At 38.7% G+C, this 22,268-nt stretch overlaps 4 protein-coding genes, 3 non-coding genes and 1 pseudogene across 8 annotated transcripts; 5 read left to right on the top strand and 3 right to left on the bottom strand.

Annotated features, from left to right (window-relative positions):
• Positions 1-230: 230 nt before the first annotated feature.
• Positions 231-1,747, top strand: RpL14 (ribosomal protein L14). The gene is made up of 5 exons (XM_089869839.1): positions 231-377; positions 781-882; positions 1,076-1,273; positions 1,347-1,400; positions 1,589-1,747. The coding sequence occupies exons 1-5, from the start codon at positions 375-377 to the stop codon at positions 1,706-1,708; spliced, it is 477 nt and encodes a 158-aa protein (XP_089725965.1). The 5' UTR covers positions 231-374; the 3' UTR covers positions 1,709-1,747.
• LOC149690328 (small nucleolar RNA SNORD49) lies at positions 620-694 on the top strand. The gene has a single exon (XR_016383965.1). It is a non-coding gene; the product is annotated as a small nucleolar RNA SNORD49 (small nucleolar RNA).
• On the top strand, positions 933-1,004 carry LOC149690327 (small nucleolar RNA SNORD49). The gene has a single exon (XR_016383963.1). It is a non-coding gene; the product is annotated as a small nucleolar RNA SNORD49 (small nucleolar RNA).
• On the top strand, positions 1,449-1,519 carry LOC149690326 (small nucleolar RNA SNORD49). Its single transcript, XR_016383964.1, has one exon. It is a non-coding gene; the product is annotated as a small nucleolar RNA SNORD49 (small nucleolar RNA).
• An 816-nt stretch (positions 1,748-2,563) lies between the features above and the next one.
• Alg13 (Alg13 UDP-N-acetylglucosaminyltransferase subunit) lies at positions 2,564-22,061 on the top strand. Its single transcript, XM_089869837.1, has 5 exons — positions 2,564-2,730; positions 21,057-21,161; positions 21,438-21,606; positions 21,673-21,811; positions 21,890-22,061. Exons 2-5 carry the CDS (start codon positions 21,081-21,083, stop codon positions 21,999-22,001), a joined length of 501 nt encoding a protein of 166 aa, XP_089725963.1. The 5' UTR covers positions 2,564-2,730; positions 21,057-21,080; the 3' UTR covers positions 22,002-22,061.
• Positions 3,984-5,034, bottom strand: LOC149690324 (galactosylgalactosylxylosylprotein 3-beta-glucuronosyltransferase P pseudogene; annotated as a pseudogene).
• Positions 6,047-7,101, bottom strand: LOC149690323 (galactosylgalactosylxylosylprotein 3-beta-glucuronosyltransferase P-like). The gene is made up of 3 exons (XM_089870503.1): positions 6,604-7,101; positions 6,250-6,537; positions 6,047-6,178 (listed from the first exon to the last, which is right to left on the bottom strand). Exons 1-3 carry the CDS (start codon positions 7,099-7,101, stop codon positions 6,047-6,049), a joined length of 918 nt encoding a protein of 305 aa, XP_089726629.1.
• Positions 8,430-19,806, bottom strand: LOC149690322 (galactosylgalactosylxylosylprotein 3-beta-glucuronosyltransferase S-like). Of its 2 annotated transcripts, none has more exons than XM_089869836.1 (5): positions 19,050-19,806; positions 14,435-14,537; positions 10,831-11,276; positions 8,647-8,934; positions 8,430-8,581 (listed from the first exon to the last, which is right to left on the bottom strand). In XM_089869836.1, exons 2-5 carry the CDS (start codon positions 14,535-14,537, stop codon positions 8,456-8,458), a joined length of 963 nt encoding a protein of 320 aa, XP_089725962.1. In that variant the 5' UTR covers positions 19,050-19,806; the 3' UTR covers positions 8,430-8,455. The 2 variants fall into 2 exon arrangements, with proteins under 2 accessions (XP_089725962.1, XP_089725961.1); XM_089869835.1 differs by lacking the exon at positions 19,050-19,806 and adding an exon at positions 16,366-16,603.
• Positions 22,062-22,268: the final 207 nt, after the last annotated feature.

The raw sequence follows: 22,268 nt of genomic DNA, 5'->3' as shown, positions 1-22,268 counted from the left end.
GCCACGAACTTAATGATTTTAAACTTCCCGCCATAATCATAATTTTTTTGGTTCAAGTGGGATATGTCCAGCGCTGCCGGATCAAACACGTCCACATGCAGAAATTAGCTATTAATGCACCTAAATTTTATGCCAGGAACCTTTTAAGTATAAATCACCTTCTTCCTCAATTAAATGCTTCAAACCACGCCACGAACTTAATGATTTTAAACTTCCCGCCATATTCCTATTTTTTTTTGGTTCAAGTGGGATATGTCCAGCGCTGCCGGAAGAAACACGTCCACATGTCTGAGCCGGCAGCATTGCACCCATTTTTCCGTCGGTCTTGCGGCGTTGTAGATTTCTGTTAAAAGCACATCAAGCTAGAGGGTAAAATGGTAAGAAATTAAGTTAATATTGCTTAAATTTATAATTAAATAAATGGCTAAACATTTATTTATTAGTTTTAAATATAAAATTTCCATTTTAAACTTGTAAATTTTGACTTAAACTTAATGGAAACGCTAAGCCTAATGGGAGCAACGTGGCCGCATTGTGGCATGTTCCATGCTTTATGTTACTTAGTCCTAAGCCTTGGCAAATATTAACGAAAATCGAAATTAAACCATACTATGAGCTACTTAATGATGAACCTTAATTTCTGTGATAGGAAAGGCCGTCAGATTCGATAAATGACGATGATTTAAATCTGAATGTAGCTCTTATCTAAAATAACGCAGTTTTTATGCAAAATAGAATGTCTGTTCAAGAGTACACTAACTCTGATTTTGTTCTTCACAGTCATACAGGCATTTTGTCCAAGTGGGCCGCGTAGCCTGGCTCAACTATGGTCGCAACGAAGGACAGTTATGCACGATAATTGATGTCATTGATCAAAATCGAGTAAGATTTTTCATTAACTATCTTAATTAATTATTCCCAAATGTCTATTGATATATGATGAAACTCGATGATAGGAATTGCCGTCAGATCCATTAACTGACGATAAATATCGTGTACTGATTAAATTATGAAACTTGTTAGGCTAATTGAGGGAAATTTCAGGTGGTAAATTAGCAAAATTTTGCAATTTTAGGCTCTAGTTGAAGGACCCAGAACTTCCCGTGTGAAGAGACAAGCCATTCCCTTTAAACAATTGAGGTTAACAAAGTTCAGGATGAAGGTCCCTCTTCATGCATCAACCAAGGTTGTAAGAAAAATTTGGGAGAAGGATGAGATTGAAAAGAAATGGCAAGAAACGTCCACTTTCAAAAAGATGCAAATGAAGAAATTGGTGTGAAATTTTATTCTATTTTGAATTTAAGTCAAATTTTATTGAAATATTAACTTTTCTATTTATTTTTTAGAGAAAAAACATGAATGATTTTGATAGGTTTAAGCTTTTCAAGGCAAAGCAAGCTGTAAGTTGATCAGGATATTTTTAATTTTATGTCTTTTCTTAAGGTTATTTGGGTGATGAGTCTCAATATAGGAATTGCCGTCAGATCCATTAACTGACGAAAATATCTATAATCTGATTTTTTTCACCTTAAACCGTTTTGGGATAGTAATTGTATATTTTTAATAAGAATATGTTTTTTCTTTTTAGTACAACCGAGAAGTTAAAACTGCTTTCTTCAAGTTAAGAGCCCATGCCAAAAAGGCACCACCTAAGCCTAAAAAGGCCAAGAAAGCTGCGCCTAAAAAAGGAGCACCCAAGAAGAAGTAGATTGTTGAAAAATGATGAATAAAAAAATTTCTCTATGTATTTTATTTTGAATTGTTTCTTTCTTTGGCGGGATTACGTTATTTAATGGTTGGGTGACCGTGACAGCAATAAGATTAATCGGGAAAATTTAAATAGGGGATAGGATTTTAAGAACTACAGATAAAATTTTAATATTCTAAATAAGCTGTCGTTCGAGATAGGGAGTTGCATATCCTATAGCGTGAAAACAAATTTATCCATGGTTTGACGCTCTTGACTTTGTTCCAAACCGATGTTTAATTTCGACTCCTAGATGGCGCCACCACATCGTAACTTGGTAATATCGTAAGCGCAAGCAATGTTTAATTTTCACCCCTAGATGGCGCCACTGCATCGTAACTTGATAATATCGTAATCGTAAGGGCAACCAATGTTTAATTTCCACCCCTAGATGGTGCCACTGCATCGTAACTTGACAAATGACAATATCGTAAGCAGGGCCGGAAATAAGCACAGGACACTGGACATTGTCCAATAAAATTTTAAAATGTCCCATAAGTTTGTAAAAAACTGAGGGGGTCACTGGACAATTTGACCAATAAATTTTCCGAAGCTTTGATAGCTTGACTATGGAGATGCGATACTATTTTTGTGCACTCCAGTGGACAATATCCTATAAACTTTCCAGTCAAACCAGGGGGGTCACTGGACACATGTCCTATAAGAAATTTTTCTTATTTCCGGCCCTGATCGTAAGGGCACGATCGAGTTGGCTATGATAAACTGCTTTTCGTGAGTGTAAACCTGTCTTATTTCCATGGCTGGTTGGTTTTCATCTCCAATCGTCTGCTACAGTGTCTGACCAAATAGTCGGTACTCCAGTTCGGGGCATACGGTTGCATAGTTTATGTTTAATAATTTTAAAGCTAATAAGTGTGTAGTTTTCGAATTCTTCTATTAGTTAGTGCATGAACGAAATAGTGAACAATAGTGGAACCGTTTCACCATATCCCTCGGGTTTAAATGAAGAGGATTGAATTTTGGTGAGTAGATATTTTGTTACCTAAAATTGGTTATCAATGGAAACGATTGCAAATTTGCAACCAACACAACGGGTCAGGGGGTCATTCACTGTAACTCCAAGCCCCCCCCCCTGATACCATGTTGAATTAGAGTAATGTCAGTTCTACGTATGCAAACGTCATACCCTTAGCTCAGTGTCATCCCTCCTACCAGGCGCGTACAGTATCCCCTCTTACAAAAGCGCGCCTAGAGGGAGGGATACAGCGTCTACTCCCCTCTCTACCGACACTATCTCAGTTATGACGTCAGTGCCTAGGTGAAACGTCACGGGCTTAACTTTGGCAGTGGGCGGCCACGTTTGGTACCGCTTTGGTTCTATGGGAAAATAGCATGGGTGCCCGAGACGAACCATAGCACACCCCCAACATGAACAAATACCAATACAATCCGGCCACGACGATCACGGTGATACAATCCTGGCGAACTGATTCTCACGTTTTCCAACTATGTTAAAAAATGAATACTCTACCCCGAAATTTAACGATAGTATTAATACTCTAATAATAATTTAATTACAACTAGGCTCCTATTCCATATTGTAAATGTTACTTGCATCTATTTTTGAGATTACTTCATGTGTAAATAGACGAGCCCGCGGAATCTTTCCCCACCTGGCTCATTTCGCTCTAATAATAAAAAAAAAGAAATAGCATGGGTGACGTCACACTAAGCCTTCTGAGATAGCTCTATTAAGTTGAAGTAACAAAGACTTTAAATTCGCCACCGTCTTGGAAAATGGTGGCTACATTTCTTTTCTGCATTACATACCAAGTCAATTGGCTTTTATTTTCAACATACGTTTATGGATTCATATACAACCATTTATATTTAGTGCAAGTATCGGTAGTTAGCTAGTTTAATATATTTTATTTTGATTCATTGATTATTACACTTTCACTGATTGGCCCTATATGACTTGTAGACTACCGACATTTTACCTTCGAGTCTTTTAAACCAAGGACCCATATAAGACATGAGAATGTTCAAAGACAGATAAGGGACTAGGCAATTCGGGCCCAGCTACACCCCTCCCCCTGCCGCCATTCTGGTATAGAGAGCTTTCAGTTGGAGGAGGAGCTGAGTTTCGTGACATAATTTACGCAGCCATATTGGTGGGTTTAAAGCAGGGATGATGCTGAGACCACCCAATATGTAAATTATTATGGTTATTCATACGTTCTTGGGTCTTATATGGGTTTTTGATTTAAAATTATCAAGTAGGTTTTCCATCTAGGGTGTTTTGGTACAACTGCTCCAAGTTAGTCTTGTTGTATTCTTTCACCGTTTCCAAGTACATGTAATTGGGATAAGGGTTTGGTAGTGTGTTGGTATGCCACGTTAGAATCTGCAGGGCCATGCAAAAAATCAATGTCACGTCTTAACAAGGATATGTTTGGAAGTACGGTAACATACCTCTGTGCAGTTTTTAGCCTTGGGTTCCAAATCGGTTATAGTAACGTTAAGAGATCTTAGGAAACTATCTTCCAGATAGCTTGTCCGGTAATCCATTGTCGCGTTAGGATTCTGTTTAAGTAGCTCAATTGAAACGGCAAACCCAGCCATATCCATGGGGAAAACTCTGTTCGATATCCATGGATCATGGAACCCGATTACTTTTCCATCATAAACTATAGGGGTGCTTACGCCGTATTTGTTAATCAATCCGACAGGCCACACAGATACCTTGGTGGTAAAACGCATCTGTAAAGACAGATACACTGAACTATCCTTTAGAAATACTTAAGTAACTTGATAAGCGCCGCACTTACCTCCTCAAAAACTCTAATATCATAAGTATTGTCGTCATCGGCAAAGTATAGCACACCATCCTTAGCATTATTTCTAACCCAATTCAGCGCCGCACGTCGACTAGTCGTCCCCTTCCCAAATTTATTGTTGACCTTCCTGTCTTTCGGAGATGGTTCCGCTAAATGAGTATAGTTAACCCCGGACCGATCCAGTAAGTCGGCAATCCTACTTGACCGATTATAACTGTCTTCCACCACAATCCAATGAATGTCCGGTACTAAACGCAACGTTTGAGACAATCGCGTCATATCTGCCATTTGCGTCGATCTAGCGTATGTCGGAGTTACGATATAAATTATAATTTTCCTCGGTTCATCCATTGATGTTTTATCGAAATTATTTGAAAAATTAGAAAGGAATTTTAAGGCAACTATGAGGAAGAACACAATGATAATTAGAAAAGTTATTGGCTTCCATTGGAAGCAGAAACGCGTAGGACGATGGTACGTCGACATTCTATACAAATAAAGAGTTTCTACTTCGCAATGTTGAAAACTATATGTGTCTTTCCAATATAACAGGTGTAGTTATAGCTCTACAACTGTAGGTTTTATTTTAGTGAATTGAAGGTTGATCGTATACCTGTAATGTGTTTATTGCTACGAAGTTTTATCCTTCCGATATTAGTGGTCGTAGCCCTCAAATGCCGGTACGTTTCAATGACAGTTGCGTACTAGCTAGTCGAAAACACGTGCTTTCGTTTGTGCACGCTTGTTATTTTTATTATGATGATATTGTCATCACGAATTAAAAAAAAAACTTTCAAGTGCTTTAGATAACTATATATATTTAATTAGTGGAGAAGCTCAGTGCTTTGTCTAGTTTAATTTATTTTGTTTCGATTGATTTTTACATTTTCGGTGTTCGGGACAAAGTCAATATGACTTGTAAGTCCTGATGTATAAATTTGTTAAAAGAAAGAACCCATGCAAGGCCCGAGAAGGTTCAAAGATAGAATTGGGCCGTAGTGCCGTTATCTTTTCTTTTTCCCCACCATTACCGGTTATCTTATGAATTACCGCCATATTGTCAAGCCTAGCACAAAGATGTCAGCTTGAAGGAGAGAGGGATGGAGTGGTAACCGCCATACCTATATTGTTGCCTCCGTACCCCCACCTACGGCAATGAAGTCCTCCCAGCATCCTCAGTGGCGTTTAGGTAGGGTCGTACCAGTACAGAATTGTAAAGGACGCCCCCTCTGTCTTAAAAATTGAAACTAGTTCTCATACAAATAGAATGGCGCTACGAGGCAGCACTTAATAATCGCCTACAGAAAGGTAGAGGCGTGCGCGAGGTACACTGGGAAGGTGTCGGTGCCACAGGTCGCCCATTGTCATTTCGACTCCTTCATACCTCATTTCTCCCTGATATCAGCTCATGCAAACCTAAGACTAATATTCACGCTTTCTCGGGCCTTATATGGGTTCTAGCGTAGTTTACATAGGCTACGGTTCTAGGTTAAACTTATCAAGTATATCTTCCATCCAGAACGTTTTTGTACAACTGCGCTAAGTTAGTTTTGTTGTACTGCTTCACCTTTCCCAAGTTTGCGTAATTGGGATACGGATTTCTTAGCGTTTTTGTATGCCACGTTAGAATCTGAAGGGTGATTCAAAACAAACCATGTAACTTTGCGTAACGATGATTTGTTCTGAAGTAGGGTAACATACTTCTGTGCAGTTTTTAGCCTTTGGTTCCAAATCGCTTTTGGTAATGTTGAGCGATTTCAGGAAACTATCTTCAAGATAGCTTGTCCGATAATCCATTGTCGCGTTAGGTTTCTGTTTAAATAGCTCAATTGAAACGGCAAACCCAGCCATATCCATGGGGAAAACTCTGTTCGATATCCATGGATCATGGAAACCGATTACTTTGCCATTATAAACTATAGGGCTGCTAACGCCGTATTTGTTAATCAATCCGACAGGCCACACCGATACTTTGGTGGTAAAACGCATCTGTAAAGACAGATTCACTTCTAACCTTTAGAAATACTTAAGTAACTTGATAAGCGCCGCACTTACCTCCTCAAAAATTCTAATATCATAGGTATTGTCGTCATCGGCAAAGTATAGTACACCATCCTTAGCATTCTTCCTAACCCAATCCATGGCCGCACGTCGACTAGCCGTCCCCTTCCCAAATTTATGGTTGACCTTCCTATCTTTCGGAGATGGTGCCGCTAAATGAGTATAGTTAACCCTGGACCGATCCAGTAAGTCGGCAATCCTACTTGACCGATTATAACTGTCTTCTACGACAATCCAATGAATGTCCGGTACTAGACGCAACGTTTGAGACAGTCGTGTCATATCCGCCATTTGTGTCGATCTAGCGTATGTCGGAGTTACGATATAAATTATAATTTTCCTCGGTTCATCCATTGATGTTATATCGAAGTAATTTGAAGGATTTGAAACTAATTTTAAGGCAACGGTGAGGATGAACACAGTTATAATTAGAAACTTTGTGAGTCTGTTGTTAAAGAAGCAAGAACAAGTATGACGATGGTACGTCGACATTTTTACAGAGAATTGTTTGCACTTCGCGTTGAACTATAGTATTTTCAGTGGCTGTTTTGTTTTCGAATAATTCGCTAAACATTATAGTGGAATTTGCCCTGAATAACATCTGTTATAGTAACTCTGTGCCTGTAGGTTTTAGTGAATTGTAATTTTTTCAATGGAAACAAATTCATCTAAAGTGACAAATTGTTTGCTAGGATGAAATTTTCTAGTAGCAGCCCTTGATATGCTCACGGTTGGATAGCTTAACACCTGTGCTTTATTTTGTGTGTTATGCTAGTAATGGCATGATAAATAGTCTTTTAACAATGGTTTACTATTCTTATTATTCAATTAAGCCAATAACTCGTACCTTTGCACCGGGTCGTTGTACAGTTTGACTTTTGAGGAGAGAGAGGTGAGAAGGTGTAGAAATCTCAATACCTGTAACCTTGGCTCTGTACCCCCGTGCCCCAAATACGGAATGGCAACAAAGTCCTCCCAGCATCCTTAGTGGCGTTTTGGTAGGGTCGTATGGTACGAAAACTTCGACATTGCCCCCTTTGTCTTGAAAATATTAGCTAATTCATAAGAACTAGCTTATACTTTAAAATGGCACTAGACAGCACCACTTAACAATGTCCTAACAAAGTTAGGGGAGTGCGGAAGGTACTCTGGGAGACTTTCATTGCCACACATGACCCATGAACATTTCTACTCTATCTCACCTTTTCCTCCAAGGTTTCACTAGGGATAGATTTAATTTTAGAAGTAGGAATGGAGAACAGAGTAATCTGGGCACGTGTCAAAGTCCCGGACCCCCTTCCCCGGGACGGAAGGGTATGAAAGAAGAGGCGGGTCATAGCGACAGAGGTAAAAAGGAATTATTCGCCGTCCCCGTCAGCAACGTCATCAAAACGTAGTTTAAGTGAGCCAATAAGATAATTTAAACTTTTCGTTACGTGTTGGAGGATAGGCTCTATACTGGGCTATGAGTCGGACTGAAGTAAATGCCAACCGTTCTCCATTCCTACTTCTAAAATTAAATCTATCCCTGGTTTCACCGGTAAGTTGATCCAAATACGTTAGATATGGCTTGAAACAAAAGGATTTTGGTGGACTGGTAACTTCGAATTCGAAGCCCTATCGAGCGTTTTTGGATTCACCTGCCGGATGTTAGGTCTAAATCCAATATCAAGCAGACTATAATTCTAAGCCCCCCCCCCCCCCAATTTGAAAACATTCTATTTTTTTCCTTAGACACAATGATCAGTCCATGAGTTGATTTCACAAATATATTTAACGTTTTTGAAATTGACAATTGATTAAAAAAATATAGTTCCTATTAAGTCCTTAAAAATTAATTAATTATTCACCATCTAGTTAAAACATTCCGATACAGGCTTATTAAATTAGTCTTATTGTAGCTTTTCACTTTCTTCAAGTTTTGAACTTTAGCTTTCGGAACTGCTAACGTCTTTGTGTGCCATACTAGAACCTAGACAATTGGCAGAAAATTTTAAAATTGTGTTTTAACTTTTAAGTGTTTTTGAAGTAATTTACCTCCGTGCAGTTATTGGCTTTGGGCTCTAGGTCGGCCAAGGTAATGTTGAGGGCACGCAAAAAGCTGTCTTCTAAGTACCCTAACTTGTGTTCCATAGTGGCGTTCGGGTATTGATTTAGTAGTTGAATAGAGACAGCGAAACCCGCCATATCCATGGCAAAGACGCGATTCTTGATGTAGGAATCGTGGAAACCGATGACTTTACCATTGACGAGGATAGGGGTGCTCATACCATAACCAAATATTAAACCAACTGGCCATACTGACACTTTGTCTGTTGATCGCATCTGTTGGGGAAAAAGGCTTAGATTATATCAGAAGGCAGGGCTGGATTAGGGGAGGGCGAGGGGAGCAAGGCTTGTTGGGGGCGCATTGAGATAAACTATTCCCCCAAGCATCATTTCATGTTCCTTTTTTATCTTACTTAAAGGGACGCATATTATCACGGCCCCCGGGTACAAAATTGCTTAATCCGGCCCTGTCAGAAGGGGATAACCGAAGATGGATGACACTCGGTATCCTCTTAATACTTCAGTTATGCAACATGATTCTTCCTAGGCGAGAGACCCCTTTTTGTTTGCTCTCCTACTCATCAAACGTCAGATGGTCATCGCACCGTGCTATGGTGAATTCTTTAACTGTTTGGTACTAAATCCCCAGCAATCAACCAACAAACCTTGATTGTCTTGACGTGGGACAAAAACGCACAAGCGCATGCGCCTTGGCAAATAGTTAAGCAGTGCTAATAGAGTAATGATGAGGGAACTATTTATTGCGTACGTGATTCGGTTTAGTAACCTTGCTCCAAATGTAAAATGATGTAGGGAAGAATCATGTGACAATTACACCGCCCGCTTTGTGGATGGTACACTTCTCTCGAAGAGAAGTATTATATACTTCTGATTATATATACCAATCAATGTTCCGTTTCAAGCAGACTACATTGTCACCGTTTTGAATAGAATCTATTATTTTCTGAACTTGTTTTTAGACTTCCTATCATTTAGAATGAAATATTTTAATCCCCTTCTAAATATAATAATACCACGTGGCAAGGGTGTACCGCGAAGCAGAACAGAGAGCAAAATTCGGGAGAAAAATATTTTTAAGTACCTTGGCCTCGAAATCACCCCTTTTAAGGAGTGGGAGGTTTAAGAAATTTAAAAAAATATATCTTCAATCAATCAATCAAGGTCCTATCAAAATATCGAACCATCAAAGTGGATTTATGAAGGCTACCGTTATTAATTGTTTATCCCAAATATTTAAGTACGAGAGTCTTCATTTTAAATAACTTTAAGCTTGCAAATCAACCCAAAATAACCCTTTAACCAATGTCAGAAGAATTCTAGCTTTTTATCGATATTAGTGTCTAGGTCCTTATTATTCCACTCTAGAATTGTGTTCTTTTCGTTTCGAACACCATTATGAAATTATGAATATTTCGAACCAAGAACCCACATAAGAAACGAGAACATAGTGCCGGGATCTGGGTGTTATCCCAACCCCTCTTCTTCCGGTTCTCCAATACATCGTCACCAATGCATAGACACGCATTTAACGACCCAGTACAAAAGCGTGTCCACTTTTTTTAGAGTGCTTTCATTTGCATGAGTGGTACGTCACACTCTCGTAAATTTTACCACCATTATAGCAGCCATTTTGGTGGATTTCAGTATTCTCCCTGCATTACATGCACCAGTATGACCGTGTGTCACGAATCTTAGCTCCTCCACCAACCTGAAGCTCTCTATTAAAGCATAAGTTTATAAGCTATGTTCCATAAGTATGACACTTACTATACGTCTTAATGCTAGAGACTTACTGGGAGCTAGTTCGAGAACGACAAGCGAGAATTGACTACACTCGGTTTTGCAGTCATCTCCCTATTTAGTCTGTACTAAGCCTTTGACAACCCCTCACCAGGCGTCGCTTTACCTCGAATCTATGACCTACGTCACTTCATGACAAGCTCCAGTTTGTAACCAGTGACAAACTTATGGAACATATCTCACGAACTTATGATTAAACGAACGCGTTCGATAATGGGACTGCTTAACCTCTCAAATAACCTTCCGAATGAGTAGCTATTTTATTAAAACATTTGCAAATATTTGAACCTTTAAAACCCTCTTAAATAATCTTGACATGCAGACACACGGTTAAGAGTACTAAGTACTAACCTCTTCAAATATTCTGACGTCGTAGGCGTTATCGTCATCGGCGAAATACAAGACACCCGAATCTTCCGCGTTCTCGCGAACCCACTCAAGGGCTTTTCGTCTGCTAGCCACTCCTTTTCCGTATATTTTGAGCTTCTTATTACCCGGGGTGGGCCCCAAGATGTGAGTATGGTTAATCCGCGATTGATTCAAGAGTTTTGTCACTTGTTTTGACAGTCTGATCGCGTCTTCCACGACGATCCAATGTATTGACGGTACTAGTCTCAGGGTTTGAGCCAGTCGCGTCATATCTGCCATCTGAGTTGCCCGAGTGTACGTCGGGGTAACGATGTAAATTTTTCGCAACGGGGGTTTTATTGTCGTTGAGATGATAGTGGGTTCTAGAGTGTCCCCGTTGGGAACGTTTTGAAGAGATCCGTTGTTATCTGCTATGAGAATTGTTGAATCTGTAATGAGAAACAATTTGAATTCATTAGCGTATTTCTTGGAACAAAGCAGGGTGGTAACCAACGCTTTTCTATTTGAGATATTGCGGTTAGGGGAAGACATATTTACACTGTCATACTGGTGGGGTTATAAATCTGAAAGCCACGTGACGGTCAAAACCGTGGTAAAACTTAGGAGGGTGTGACGTACTGTACCACTTACCTAAATGGAAGCTCTCTCTATAGGTATGTTAAACGAGGTTCAGTTTTTGCCGCCCCAAACAGTTGGGAATCATAATATCCGCCATCTTGGGGGAGAGGCATCAAACCCACCTTCGTGAAACCTACAGGTCTATTTGCATAATAGCATAAGTTTGTATGATATGTTCCATACTTCGTAATACTAGAGACTTATTGAGAGCTAGTACGAGAATTGACTACACGCTGATTTGCAGTCCGTCTTCCTATTTAATTTGTACTAAGCCTTTGACAGCCCCTCACCAGGCCTCGCTTTACTAAAATTGATAACGTTTTACTTACGTTACTTCATGACAAGCTCTCAGTAACTAGTGACAAACTTATGGAATATATCTTATGAAGTTACAGAATAATTTCCTATAGTCAAAATCATTTTCATTTTGACTGCTGATTTTACAGAATAATAGGGTTCATCCATCAACATTAAAACTTTGGTTTGGTTTTAAATCATTTAAATCTTCAAACGCCCTATTTCCACTTCGTGCTTAATCAGCTTTTGTCTAAAACTATTTATATTAAAAGTTACTAAAATTACTAATCATGCTTAAAGTTAAACGCTGTCAGAGGCTGAGCTTGGTCGTCTTTCTTAATATAGTTGTAGATAGAAATTTCGGTCTAATTGGTTAATTTTCACTTTATTTATGGCGTCTAATCATGAACTAGAAATACAGCGTCATTTTTTTTCGCTGGTCAAAGGTTCCTATTAATGCATTTAAAAATATAGTGTATTTTTGGCAAGAATGGGAAAATGTAGTGCTATCAATTTTAAGAGTATGTATTATAACTCGAGGCGAGGGGGACGTTAGTAATACTCGTTAACTCAGTACGTGCACGGAGCAAAGCGTTCCATGCTTTCTGTACAGCAGAGTGTCTATTCCCTCGACAACCGAAAATGAACGTCCTTTCAGTTCAATCCGCTGTGTTTTGAAACAGTTCAAAAACTATTTTTTCCATTTTCGTAATAAAAAAAATAACCTAGGGTCTTTTTACAGTGTACGTACGTATAATGTAGTGTATAATATAATATCGTGAGTGTCAGTAATTTAGAAAACATCTATAAATCGCCGACTAGCCGCCGATAAATCGTAGCAATGGCGCCACCGGAGCAGACTCACGAATTTTTAAACTTATCCAAGTACCTCTTGGAACGACCAATCCCATAACATACAATACCCGAAGATCAGCCATGAATCGCTTCAGATCCGACACGCGTATTAAACTAAAGTACTAAACCACGTGCTCCTTTCGTGCTTTTAGTGGTCTGAACGGCAATAGAAAACCTTGGCTCCAAGGTGGGTGGATTGTTCAGTTTCACTTTTATTCCACCATGTATTGTTTAACAGATGTTATGGTAATTAGGTGTTACTTACGTTAAAATGTGTTAAAAAAACAATTCTTTTAATTTCATTTCTACTCCCTTGAACAAAAGTTAATGCATAAAAACATAAAATTCTGAAGCTTACTCGCGCAGTGTAATATGAGAAAACCAACCCCCCTTTACCAAGAGATTAGTGTCAACCCCCTTCGTGGCACATGCGTGAATATGCTGAATATAGTAGAATTAACGTTTGAATCGCCACTATAAAGTAATTATTACTTTATTAAATAACCTTTGACCTAAATAAAGCTTTGTTCTGATTTTTTTTAAAATAAGTTCAGCTAGCTAATTGGACCAAGTCATCTTGCGACTTATTGCCACTTATCTAACGCCTTTAAAACATTCTTGTAAGCTGGAGGGAATTCATGGTCGGATTGATTAGTTCGTGTATGGGTTGAAAGGAGTAACTTTTGCATTTAAAGACCTTTTTTCAAAAATGCGACAGTTAGATATCCTGAAGAAATTGGACAGGCCAAATTTTAATTTATATTTAAATAACCAATTTAGATCATATATTTTGATTAAAACGTTGATTCAAATGAAATAACCTATCAAGTATTTAAGTATTTGTAATTGTGATCGAGAAGAATACACTATAGCAAAAGGATCCAATTTTAACTGGAGTCAAAAGTCTCGTTTGGTTAAAACATTCTTGTAAGCTGGAGGGAATTCATGGTCGGATCTATTAGTTCTTCGGTTAGGTTGAAAGGGTTAAGAACCTCTATCAGGCAGCATCCATAGTCAGTCATACGTCATGATCATATCGTGGAGAGTTAATGACTATGTCAACTCCTTGTCCGTTCCGTAACATGCAACCTCTAGATAAGGAACTCCCGAAAAAATTGTCTACACCCCCGTAATTACCTTTCTTTTTTTCATTTTCGAAGAAATAGTTTTTTCTCAAATTACTAAAAAGTTTTCTATAAACTATACCATAAGTTCATAAGATATGTTCCATGCATAAGTTTGTCACTGGTTGCAACCTGGCCGGAGCTTGTCATGAAGTGATTTAAAAAGGGACTGCAAAGAGGGAATCGGCGGGTGGGTAAAAATTATTTGAAATACGTCACAGACATCACGTGATGCCAAGATACAAAGGCTCCTCATGGAGTGGAACTGGACATCTAGTCCTTGTTTTTCGCGAGATTGCAGCGCCAATTCCATGAAGTGGTAGTTTTAGAAATGAAACGAACTAAGCTTCTTTGAACCACGCCTCTCCTCGGTCACGTGCCTCTGACGTATTTCAAATAATTTTTAACCACCCGCCGATGCCTTCTTTGCAGTCCCTTTAAGTAGATCATAGATTCGAGGTAAAGCGACGCCTGGTGAGGCACTGTTAAAGCCTTAGTACAGACTAAGTAGGAAGATGGACTGCTATTGTGCAGTCAATTCTCGCGTGTCGTTCTCGAGCTGTAAGTCTCTAGCATTACGAAGTATAGGAAGTGTAACACTTAATGGAACATATCTTATCAACTTATGCAATACCTGCACCATAGCAAGAGGAGGGGGCCCCTATACGAGAAAACGATTAGGATTTCATTACCTCTGTTGTTCAGATAGACTGTTAACATGATGGCGCTAATAGAAATTGTCAGTAAAAAGAACCGAGCTGGTTTCCATTTCAGCGGTTGGCCGCAACTTGGCATCTGAAATAATTGAAATGTCACTTAATATCATCAGTTTAAAATATGCTCTCTTTTTAAAAGGGATAGGATGTCAAATATATCCCTAAAAGTTAAATTCCTAAAAACCCTCGTCGTGTTATTAGATATCTTGCTATAATCAGGGATAGATTTAATTTTAGAAGTAGGAATGGAGAACGGTTAGTATTTACTTCAGTCCGACTCATAGCCAAGTATAGAGGCCCTCCCTCCAACACGTAACGAAAAGTTTAAATTATCTTATTGGCTGACTTAAACTACGTTTTGATGACGTTGCTGACTGGGACATCGAAAAATACATAATTTCTTTTTACCTCTGTCGCTATGACCCGCCTCTTCTTTCATACCCCTCCGTCCCGTTGAAGGGGGTCCGGGACTTTGACGCGCGTCCAGATTACTTTGTTCTCCATTCCTACTTTTAAAATTAAATCTATCCCTGCCATAATTAAAAGAAGTTGGAATTTTCGCTACCGGTGTCCATTGATTGATCATTAAACGAAATATAGATTTGATCAAGCCCCCGGCAAGTTTGGCTTTCTTGGGTAGTGACGTCATAGTTTGATAAATAAACGAAAGAAATTGCAATTTTAGCAAGCCACCAAGCCCCTCCCCCTCCCTCCCTCCTCCGAAACTCACCGGACGTTCTGTATTCGTGGTAATCGATGTCATAGTTAGGTGAAAAGGGAGCACCTAGCTATTAAAGCCGTTATTTGAAATTATCAAAAGATAACGAGTTAGACCGACTGTACGTTTTGGGGTTTGGAGTAGGCTTACAAATGATGAGATAGTACCGCATCATGACCACATGTACACTTCATTGTTCATTGTACATGCGTTGCCTGAATAATTAATAAAGGCCTACCGCCTACGCGTACTAGCTTTCGAGGATTGTTTCTTTGGAATTTAAGGTCACCGCTTTGCGCGCTCTTAAGCCTAAATTTTAAATTTTAAATCAGAGGGGGAAATCGTAAGCTGTCTGTTTGTAGTGTAGAAGGTTTTACTATTTTTGATTTTAGTCCATCAAACATTATTATGCTAGGGATAGATTTGATTTTAGAAGTAGGAATGCAGAACAGAGTAATCTGGGCGCGCTTCAAAGTCCCGGACCCCCTTCCACGGGACGGGAGGGGTATGAAAAAAGAGGCGGGTTATAGCGACAGAGGTAAAAAGGAATAACGTATTTTTCGCCGTCCCCGTCAGCAACGTCATCAAAACGTAGTTTAAGTGAGCTAATAAGATAATTTAAGCTTTTCGTTACGTGTTGGAGAGAGGGGCTCTATACGGGACTTACGAGGTTACCGCCCCCTTTTCGGAGAGTTGTTCTGCCAAGGCTACGGAGCGCGTTCGACGACAGGGAATGTCAGCCACTAACTAAAGGCCGCCGACAGGTTATGGCAGCGCCCACAGAAATACCTCTCGTAAATCCCGTATACTGGGCTATGAGTCGGACTGAAGTAAAGGCTAACCGTTCTCCATTCCTACTTCTAAAATTACATCTATCCCTGATTATGAATAATTCTTCTAATCTTCCCGATTTAGTGGAAAGATCCCTTAAATTTACTTGCTAAAAGTGCTATCTTTCAAAGCCACCCTTAGCCAGAAGACCATGCGCTGGCCTTGATTAATAACGTAGACAAAGAGTTAGTGCAATACATGGGTCAAATATTATAAATATCCACTTTTTCATATCATATGAAAAGAAAAGTTTAGGTTACACCTTTCCTTTAATTAATACGAGACCCGACGATGAACATCAATTAACTTCGCCCTTATTTTATTTTTAACTAAGAATTTATGAAATTTTCCATCTCACATTTATTTTTCTCAAAAGCCTTGACCAAAGAAGCGGCATGATTTCGTATCTATGAATCTCATTTTCAGCTATAGTTTACACCTTAATTTTTCACGCGAAATTAGCCCTTGAAGTCCTCGGGAAGTAAGTAATCGAAACGCGAAAAGATACTCTACGCCAACTTCGTGCTTGACCCCGATTCGCTCACTAATTTCTAACTGGGAAAATGACTAAATCTTCTGGACATCGCCTGCCTGTCTTCCCTCATAACGTGACGCAACTAGCTACTTCAATCAAAACGGCGAGCCAAAAGATTCCCACATATTTTTCTGACGGCCTCATTAGTTTATCGAGATTTTCTTCAAAATTTATTTTTTATCAATATGAAATTTGATACTCAAGTAGTGTTCTGTAGTTTTACGATGAAATCCTATCAAAATATATCTATAGCCAAGAACCCATATAAGATCGGAGAACGTCCAAAGATGATATATTGGATTGCTGTGCCTTAATTGGTTTCAAATTCTATCCCTTGCTATAGATTATTCCATAGGTTTATAAGATATGCTCTATAAGTATGACGCTACATATATTTCATAATGCTAGAGAATTACAGCTCGAGCTAGTTCGAGAACGACAAGCGAGAATTGACTACACTCTATTAGTTTTGCAGGACTTCCATCTTCCTAAGCCTTTGACAGCGCCTCACCAGGGTCCAGGCGTCGTTTTACCTCGAATTTATGACCTACGTCACTTCCTTTCAAGCTTTAGTTTGTAACCAGTGACAAACTTATGGAACATATCTTATGAACTTATGATGATTCGTCAAATAGAGCTATCTCAGAAACCTTATTCTGACGTCACCCATGCTATTTGCCCATAGAACCAAAGCGATACCAAACATGGCCGCCCACTGCCAAAGCTAAGCTGGGCACTGACGTCACAACTGAGATAGCTCTATTTTACTGTTTCGTACTTTCGCAAACTGTCAATCGCAAGGAAAGAGTATGACTGCATTCGGCGAGGCAAACGGATCACGCGTACTTTTACAAAACCAATCTGTTTGATATGTGCACTAAACGCCCCTGTGTGACGTCGACAAAAACGGTAAACCCATGGAAAATTCAAACTGTGAGGTGTCCAAACTCCAAACAAGTAATCATCTCACTGCCGGTGGGCTCTCTCAATTAACAGCCATATTAGCAAGCTTAAAACGATGCAGTGTGCTGAACAGTATGAGCCGAAGAAAACCTTAGATGGCTATTCTGATCCATACGTTCTCAAGTCTTATATGGGTTCTTGATATAACCACAAACTACAGCTAATAAGGAACCAGCGTTCATAATGGGGCATATAGAAGGGAAAGGCAAGATTAGTAGATTACAGCCAATGACATAATTTTGCCCCACGTTTATTTATATTAAATCCCTGGAGATGCGTAAATACCGATTCAAAATTAAGTCTATTTAGTAAAATTTGTACTCCAAAACGTTTTGAACACTAAAATTATCGACTGTAAAGGTTGGTAATATTGCCCCACTCTTTCACCTAAAGTTATAAGTAGTTAAACTATAGTTCACATTAAAGGGGCTACAAAATTCCTCCATGGCCAAACTTATGTGCGTACATAAGTTCATAAGATATATTCCATAAGTATGACACCTCCTATACTTCGTAATGCTAGAGACTTAATGATACCTAGTTCGAGAACGACAAGCGAGAATTGACTACACTCGGTCAATTTTGCAGTCCATCTTCCTATTTAGTCTGTACTAAGCCTTTGACAACGCCTCACCAGGCGTCACTTTACCTTGAATCTATGACCTACGTCACTTCATGACAAGCTTCAGTTTGTAACCAGTGACAAACTTATGGAACATATCTTATGAACTTATGGCACACTTATGGGTTTGAATAGGAGCGTATGGTATCGGTTTTTTTTAAATCTTGATCCAAGTTAGGGTCCGGCGGCCCTTTTTGTGAGTGGTTTTTACCGTTCCCTCCGCGTTATCAGAGTCAGTACTATACTAATTTGACTCATAGAGTACCTGACAACTCTTCACTGAAGTTAAAACTGAGAGAGAGGGGTGAAGTATAACTGCCCCCCCCCTTTAGTGACAACTGACAATATCTTTATATCGCAGAATTTGTGTCGCAACTTTTGAGTGGTAAATTCTGGTAATTTACAACGGTACGATAAAGGTGTTTATTTTGTAACGCGGAAATTACCATCCCACACCTAGTTTACAGACAAGGAAGATTCATACCATTTACACAGGGAGGCCAGGCTTCAGGTGTTACACAAGAAGGCCTGACTCACTGGGTGAGTCTAAAGCCAATCCTCCTAGTGTAAATGGTATTAATCTTCATAGTCTGTAAACTATGTATATAGTTTTTGATCTCATTTTCACTTTCAAGGTTTTAAATGCCATATACAATGAAATGTTTCGCATTAGTCATATCATTAACTTGAAAAAAATAAATAATAACTACAAAATATAATAAAATTAACTAAATGGGATTAAAAATAATAAAATTTGAAAAATATTTTGCAATTAAAAATCATTTAATATCGTTCCTTATGGGATTACTGAGTCTGATTGTACTTTGAGTGGGAACCAAATTTGATTATAAACTAACATTGTCCTTTCGGTTTTGTAAACACCGTTAAAATTAATTTAAATAATTTAAAATATACCACATACCTTGACTTGTATAAAAGAATTTCTACACCTTGTTAAATACGCGACTAAAATCGGAAAGGCTACGAAATCATCTAGTATTAACCCGAATCGTCATGGGTTATTTTGGCCGAATCCTTTTTCTTTTTTCTCTCATAAATAAGTGAACTTGGGAGAAAAAGAAAGGGGTATCCGAAGCGGCATGCTGTGCTTCCCTTTCCTTCCGTTTTGCGCGAAATTTCTCTCGAAAATGAAATGAATGAATATATATAGCTTGTCTTTTACTTTTGGCGGTCTTAATCTATGACGGCCAGTTTTCTTCGTGTTTTGCTTTTGAGTTTTCTACCTAAGTGGAGATGGAGACGGGAGTATCCGTAGTTACGTTTCTCTTGGAAGGAGAATTCACTCCTCTCCTCTATCTCTTCTTGAAGGAGATAGGGATGGAGTTATACCTATAACCATAAGTTCATAAGATATGTTCCATAAGTTTGTCACTGGTTACAAATAATAATAATCTAATGACCTAAGCTTTGTCTATGAAGGGATTTCCACACCTAGCATGTGGCTTGTTTACAGGTGGGTCCCTTTACATTGCATAGAAGGGTGGTGGCTAGCCCCTATGCCACAGCTAACCTACAGCGCCCTATACTAACTATTATCGTTAACCTCTGGAGCTTGTCATGAAGTGAATGAGGTAGATCATAGATTCGAGGTTAAGCGACGCCTGGTGAGGCGCTGTCAAAGGTTTAGTACAGACTAAATAGGACTGGGTGGACTGCAAAATTAACCACCGAGTGTAGTTAATCAATTGTCGCTTCCGTCGTTCTCGAACTAGCTCGAGTTGTAAGTCTCTACCATTACGAAGTATATTTAGTGCCATACTTATGGAACATATATTATAAACTTATGCTATAACGTTGCCTCTGTACCCTCAACTACGCCAATGAAGTCCTCCCAGCATCCTCAGTGGCGTTTAGGTAGGGTCGTACAGTACGGAAACGTAAAGGACGCCCCCTTTTGTCTTAAAAATAGAAGCTACTTCTCATACAACTACGATAGCACTTAACAATCGCCTATCAAAGGGTAGGGGCGTGCGCGAGGTACTCTAGGAGATTTTCATTGACGCAGGTCGCCCATCATCATTTCAACTCCATCTTACGTCTTTTCTCCCTGCTCTATTATCTTTGAAAACATACCTCGAGGCTGCTTTCTTCTTCTTGTAGCTGAAAGGGGATGGAGAGGGAAATAAGTATTGTATAGTAATGACATCAACTCGTCCTTGTCTGTTTAACCTCGAACTCTCCTCTTTTCTTCATTGCGCTTATTTTCAATTTATTTTTCGGTGCTTTTCTACCTAATCAAAGCGTATTATATCATAATTCTTAGCTTCTTGTATACTATAAAAAAGTAACCTAACTATTATAAGTTTGCCACGTGTAATACCCCCTTTAATAATAATAATAAATACTCGGTTACGGTATCACATTTTATTATCTTTATCTCTATGAAACAAATTTTCGTTAGAGAAAGGCACAAAGTAGCACACTTATGTGTAGTTAATATACTTATGTGGGTAGTTTATGGTAAGTACCGCCGTGAATGTGTCTGAAAATTTGTACTCTTGTAAAGAACACAAAATTTTGCCACAATGTGAAATTTTTAATTGATGAGAAAATTATGAATGAGAAAACTTCATTAATATGTCAAGTTTTCTTGAATTTGAGTAAAGAAACAATTTGGTGAAAAAATTGTACAGGGAATTGAAACTGCGTGCTATCTTCCCATAGAGATGATAATGGTAAACGCGGGGAGCTGCCGCTACTGCTTCTTCCTACTGAATTTTTTCCACGTTTGAAATATGCGCGGTAGCGTTCGTCTTTCTGATTGGTCAGGAAATGTTTAACAGCGGTTGGATGATTTGTTGGTTGCCGTAGCAACGCTTTTAAAAAAAGTTGTTTATGAATGGCGGACTCCAGTCTCTTGAACCTTGCTCTTGACGTTGACGGATTACAATTTTGTTTATTTTTCTAGGTTACTACGATTTTTAATACAATAATGAAGTCTCTGTTTGTTACTGTTGGATCTACATCGTTTGATAAACTTATTGAAGCCTTATGTGTTCCAGAAACGTTAAAAGTATGTTAATCCACCTTATTCTCTTTCGCCGGAAGTTAGGCTTAGCTCGGGATTCATGGGGGTGAGTAACGGGAAGAAATGGGTCTGTCGTCCGCTACAGTACATAATTTTGGCTTTTGTAGCAGACGACAGACGAATTTCTTCCCGTTACTCGCCCCCATGAATCCCGAGCTAAGCCTAACTTCTGGCGAAAGGAAATAAGGTGGATTTTTGTTAAAATTTGTGTCACCCTATTGGAGCAATGGTAATTTTTGACACATATATGACGTAATGTAGGTTTTGAAGGATTTGAATATTATGAAAGTTACTTTACAAATTGGGAGGGGCGACTATGAACCTAAGGAAACCCTAGCCTCGAAGCACAATATTTCACTTGAATATTATCGCTACAAATCATCTCTTTCTGAAGATATTAATGATGCAGATATTATAATTAGCCATGCAGGTCTGGTTGTACTATTTTATTTATATTATTATATATGAAATTTTTTAATAATTATTATGGTTATAGGAGCTGGATCCATTTTAGAATCACTCAGAGCTCATAAGAAGCTAATTGTTGTTATTAACGAAGATTTGATGGATAATCATCAAGAAGAATTAGCAAGCCAATTGGAAAAGAATAAATTCTTGGTTTCAAGCACTGTGAAGTAAGATTTATTATTAGTCTTTATTATTTAAAACTTTTAAATTTCAGATGATTACAAAATTAATTAATGTGTTGTTAGAAGTCTAATCAAAGTCTTGGAAGGCATTGAAAGCCAGGAGTTCAAGACATTCCCTGATCATGAACCTCAAATGTTTAGTTCATATTTGCACAGTGTTATGGGCATTGTTTAGCCCTTAATTTCTTCCTGTATTTACAACAATTTAAATAAATTATATTTCTTGAAAAAGTTATTGATCAGCGTTAAAATTCATTTCAAATTTCCCGCCAAATTTTAAGGCTTATTGATTGGCTGAGAAATTTGGCTCTGGCCCTGGACAAATGTCCACTTTTAAGATTTAGCTGGGTGAGTTTAAAAATTAAATGCTTGGGGGCCTACTGGCCGTGGGGGCCACTTAAGTAATTAAAAACGTTCTAGCTTATCCATTTTAAGTGGCCAG

Source organism: Phalangium opilio, unplaced genomic scaffold, assembly GCF_054372755.1.
Source record: "Phalangium opilio isolate 3A_F unplaced genomic scaffold, DU_Popi_V2 ptg000031l_1, whole genome shotgun sequence".
Classification (NCBI taxonomy): Eukaryota; Metazoa; Arthropoda; class Arachnida; order Opiliones; family Phalangiidae; genus Phalangium; species Phalangium opilio.
This window is presented reverse-complemented; position numbering and strand designations above follow the sequence as displayed.

Coding starts and splice junctions, on each gene's coding strand:
- RpL14 (XM_089869839.1), top strand. Junction 1,274..1,346: donor AGATGCAAATGAAGAAATTG/GTGTGAAATTTT, acceptor TTTATTTTTTAG/AGAAAAAACATGAATGATTT. Junction 1,401..1,588: donor TTTTCAAGGCAAAGCAAGCT/GTAAGTTGATCA, acceptor TTTTCTTTTTAG/TACAACCGAGAAGTTAAAAC.
- LOC149690323 (XM_089870503.1), bottom strand. CDS start 7,101: ATGTCGACGTACCATCGTCATACTTGTTCTTGCTTCTTTAACAACAGA. Junction 6,538..6,603: donor ATATTAGAATTTTTGAGGAG/GTAAGTGCGGCG, acceptor CTGTCTTTACAG/ATGCGTTTTACCACCAAAGT. Junction 6,179..6,249: donor AGGCTAAAAACTGCACAGAA/GTATGTTACCCT, acceptor ATCACCCTTCAG/ATTCTAACGTGGCATACAAA.
- LOC149690322 (XM_089869835.1), bottom strand. CDS start 16,404: ATGCCGCTTCTTTGGTCAAGGCTTTTGAGAAAAATAAAT. Junction 8,935..10,830: donor ACGTCAGAATATTTGAAGAG/GTTAGTACTTAG, acceptor TTTCCCCAACAG/ATGCGATCAACAGACAAAGT. Junction 8,582..8,646: donor AAGCCAATAACTGCACGGAG/GTAAATTACTTC, acceptor CCAATTGTCTAG/GTTCTAGTATGGCACACAAA.
- Alg13 (XM_089869837.1), top strand. CDS start 21,081: ATGAAGTCTCTGTTTGTTACTGTTGGATCTACATCGTTTGATAAACTT. Junction 21,607..21,672: donor TATTATAATTAGCCATGCAG/GTCTGGTTGTAC, acceptor TTATGGTTATAG/GAGCTGGATCCATTTTAGAA. Junction 21,812..21,889: donor TTGGTTTCAAGCACTGTGAA/GTAAGATTTATT, acceptor ATGTGTTGTTAG/AAGTCTAATCAAAGTCTTGG.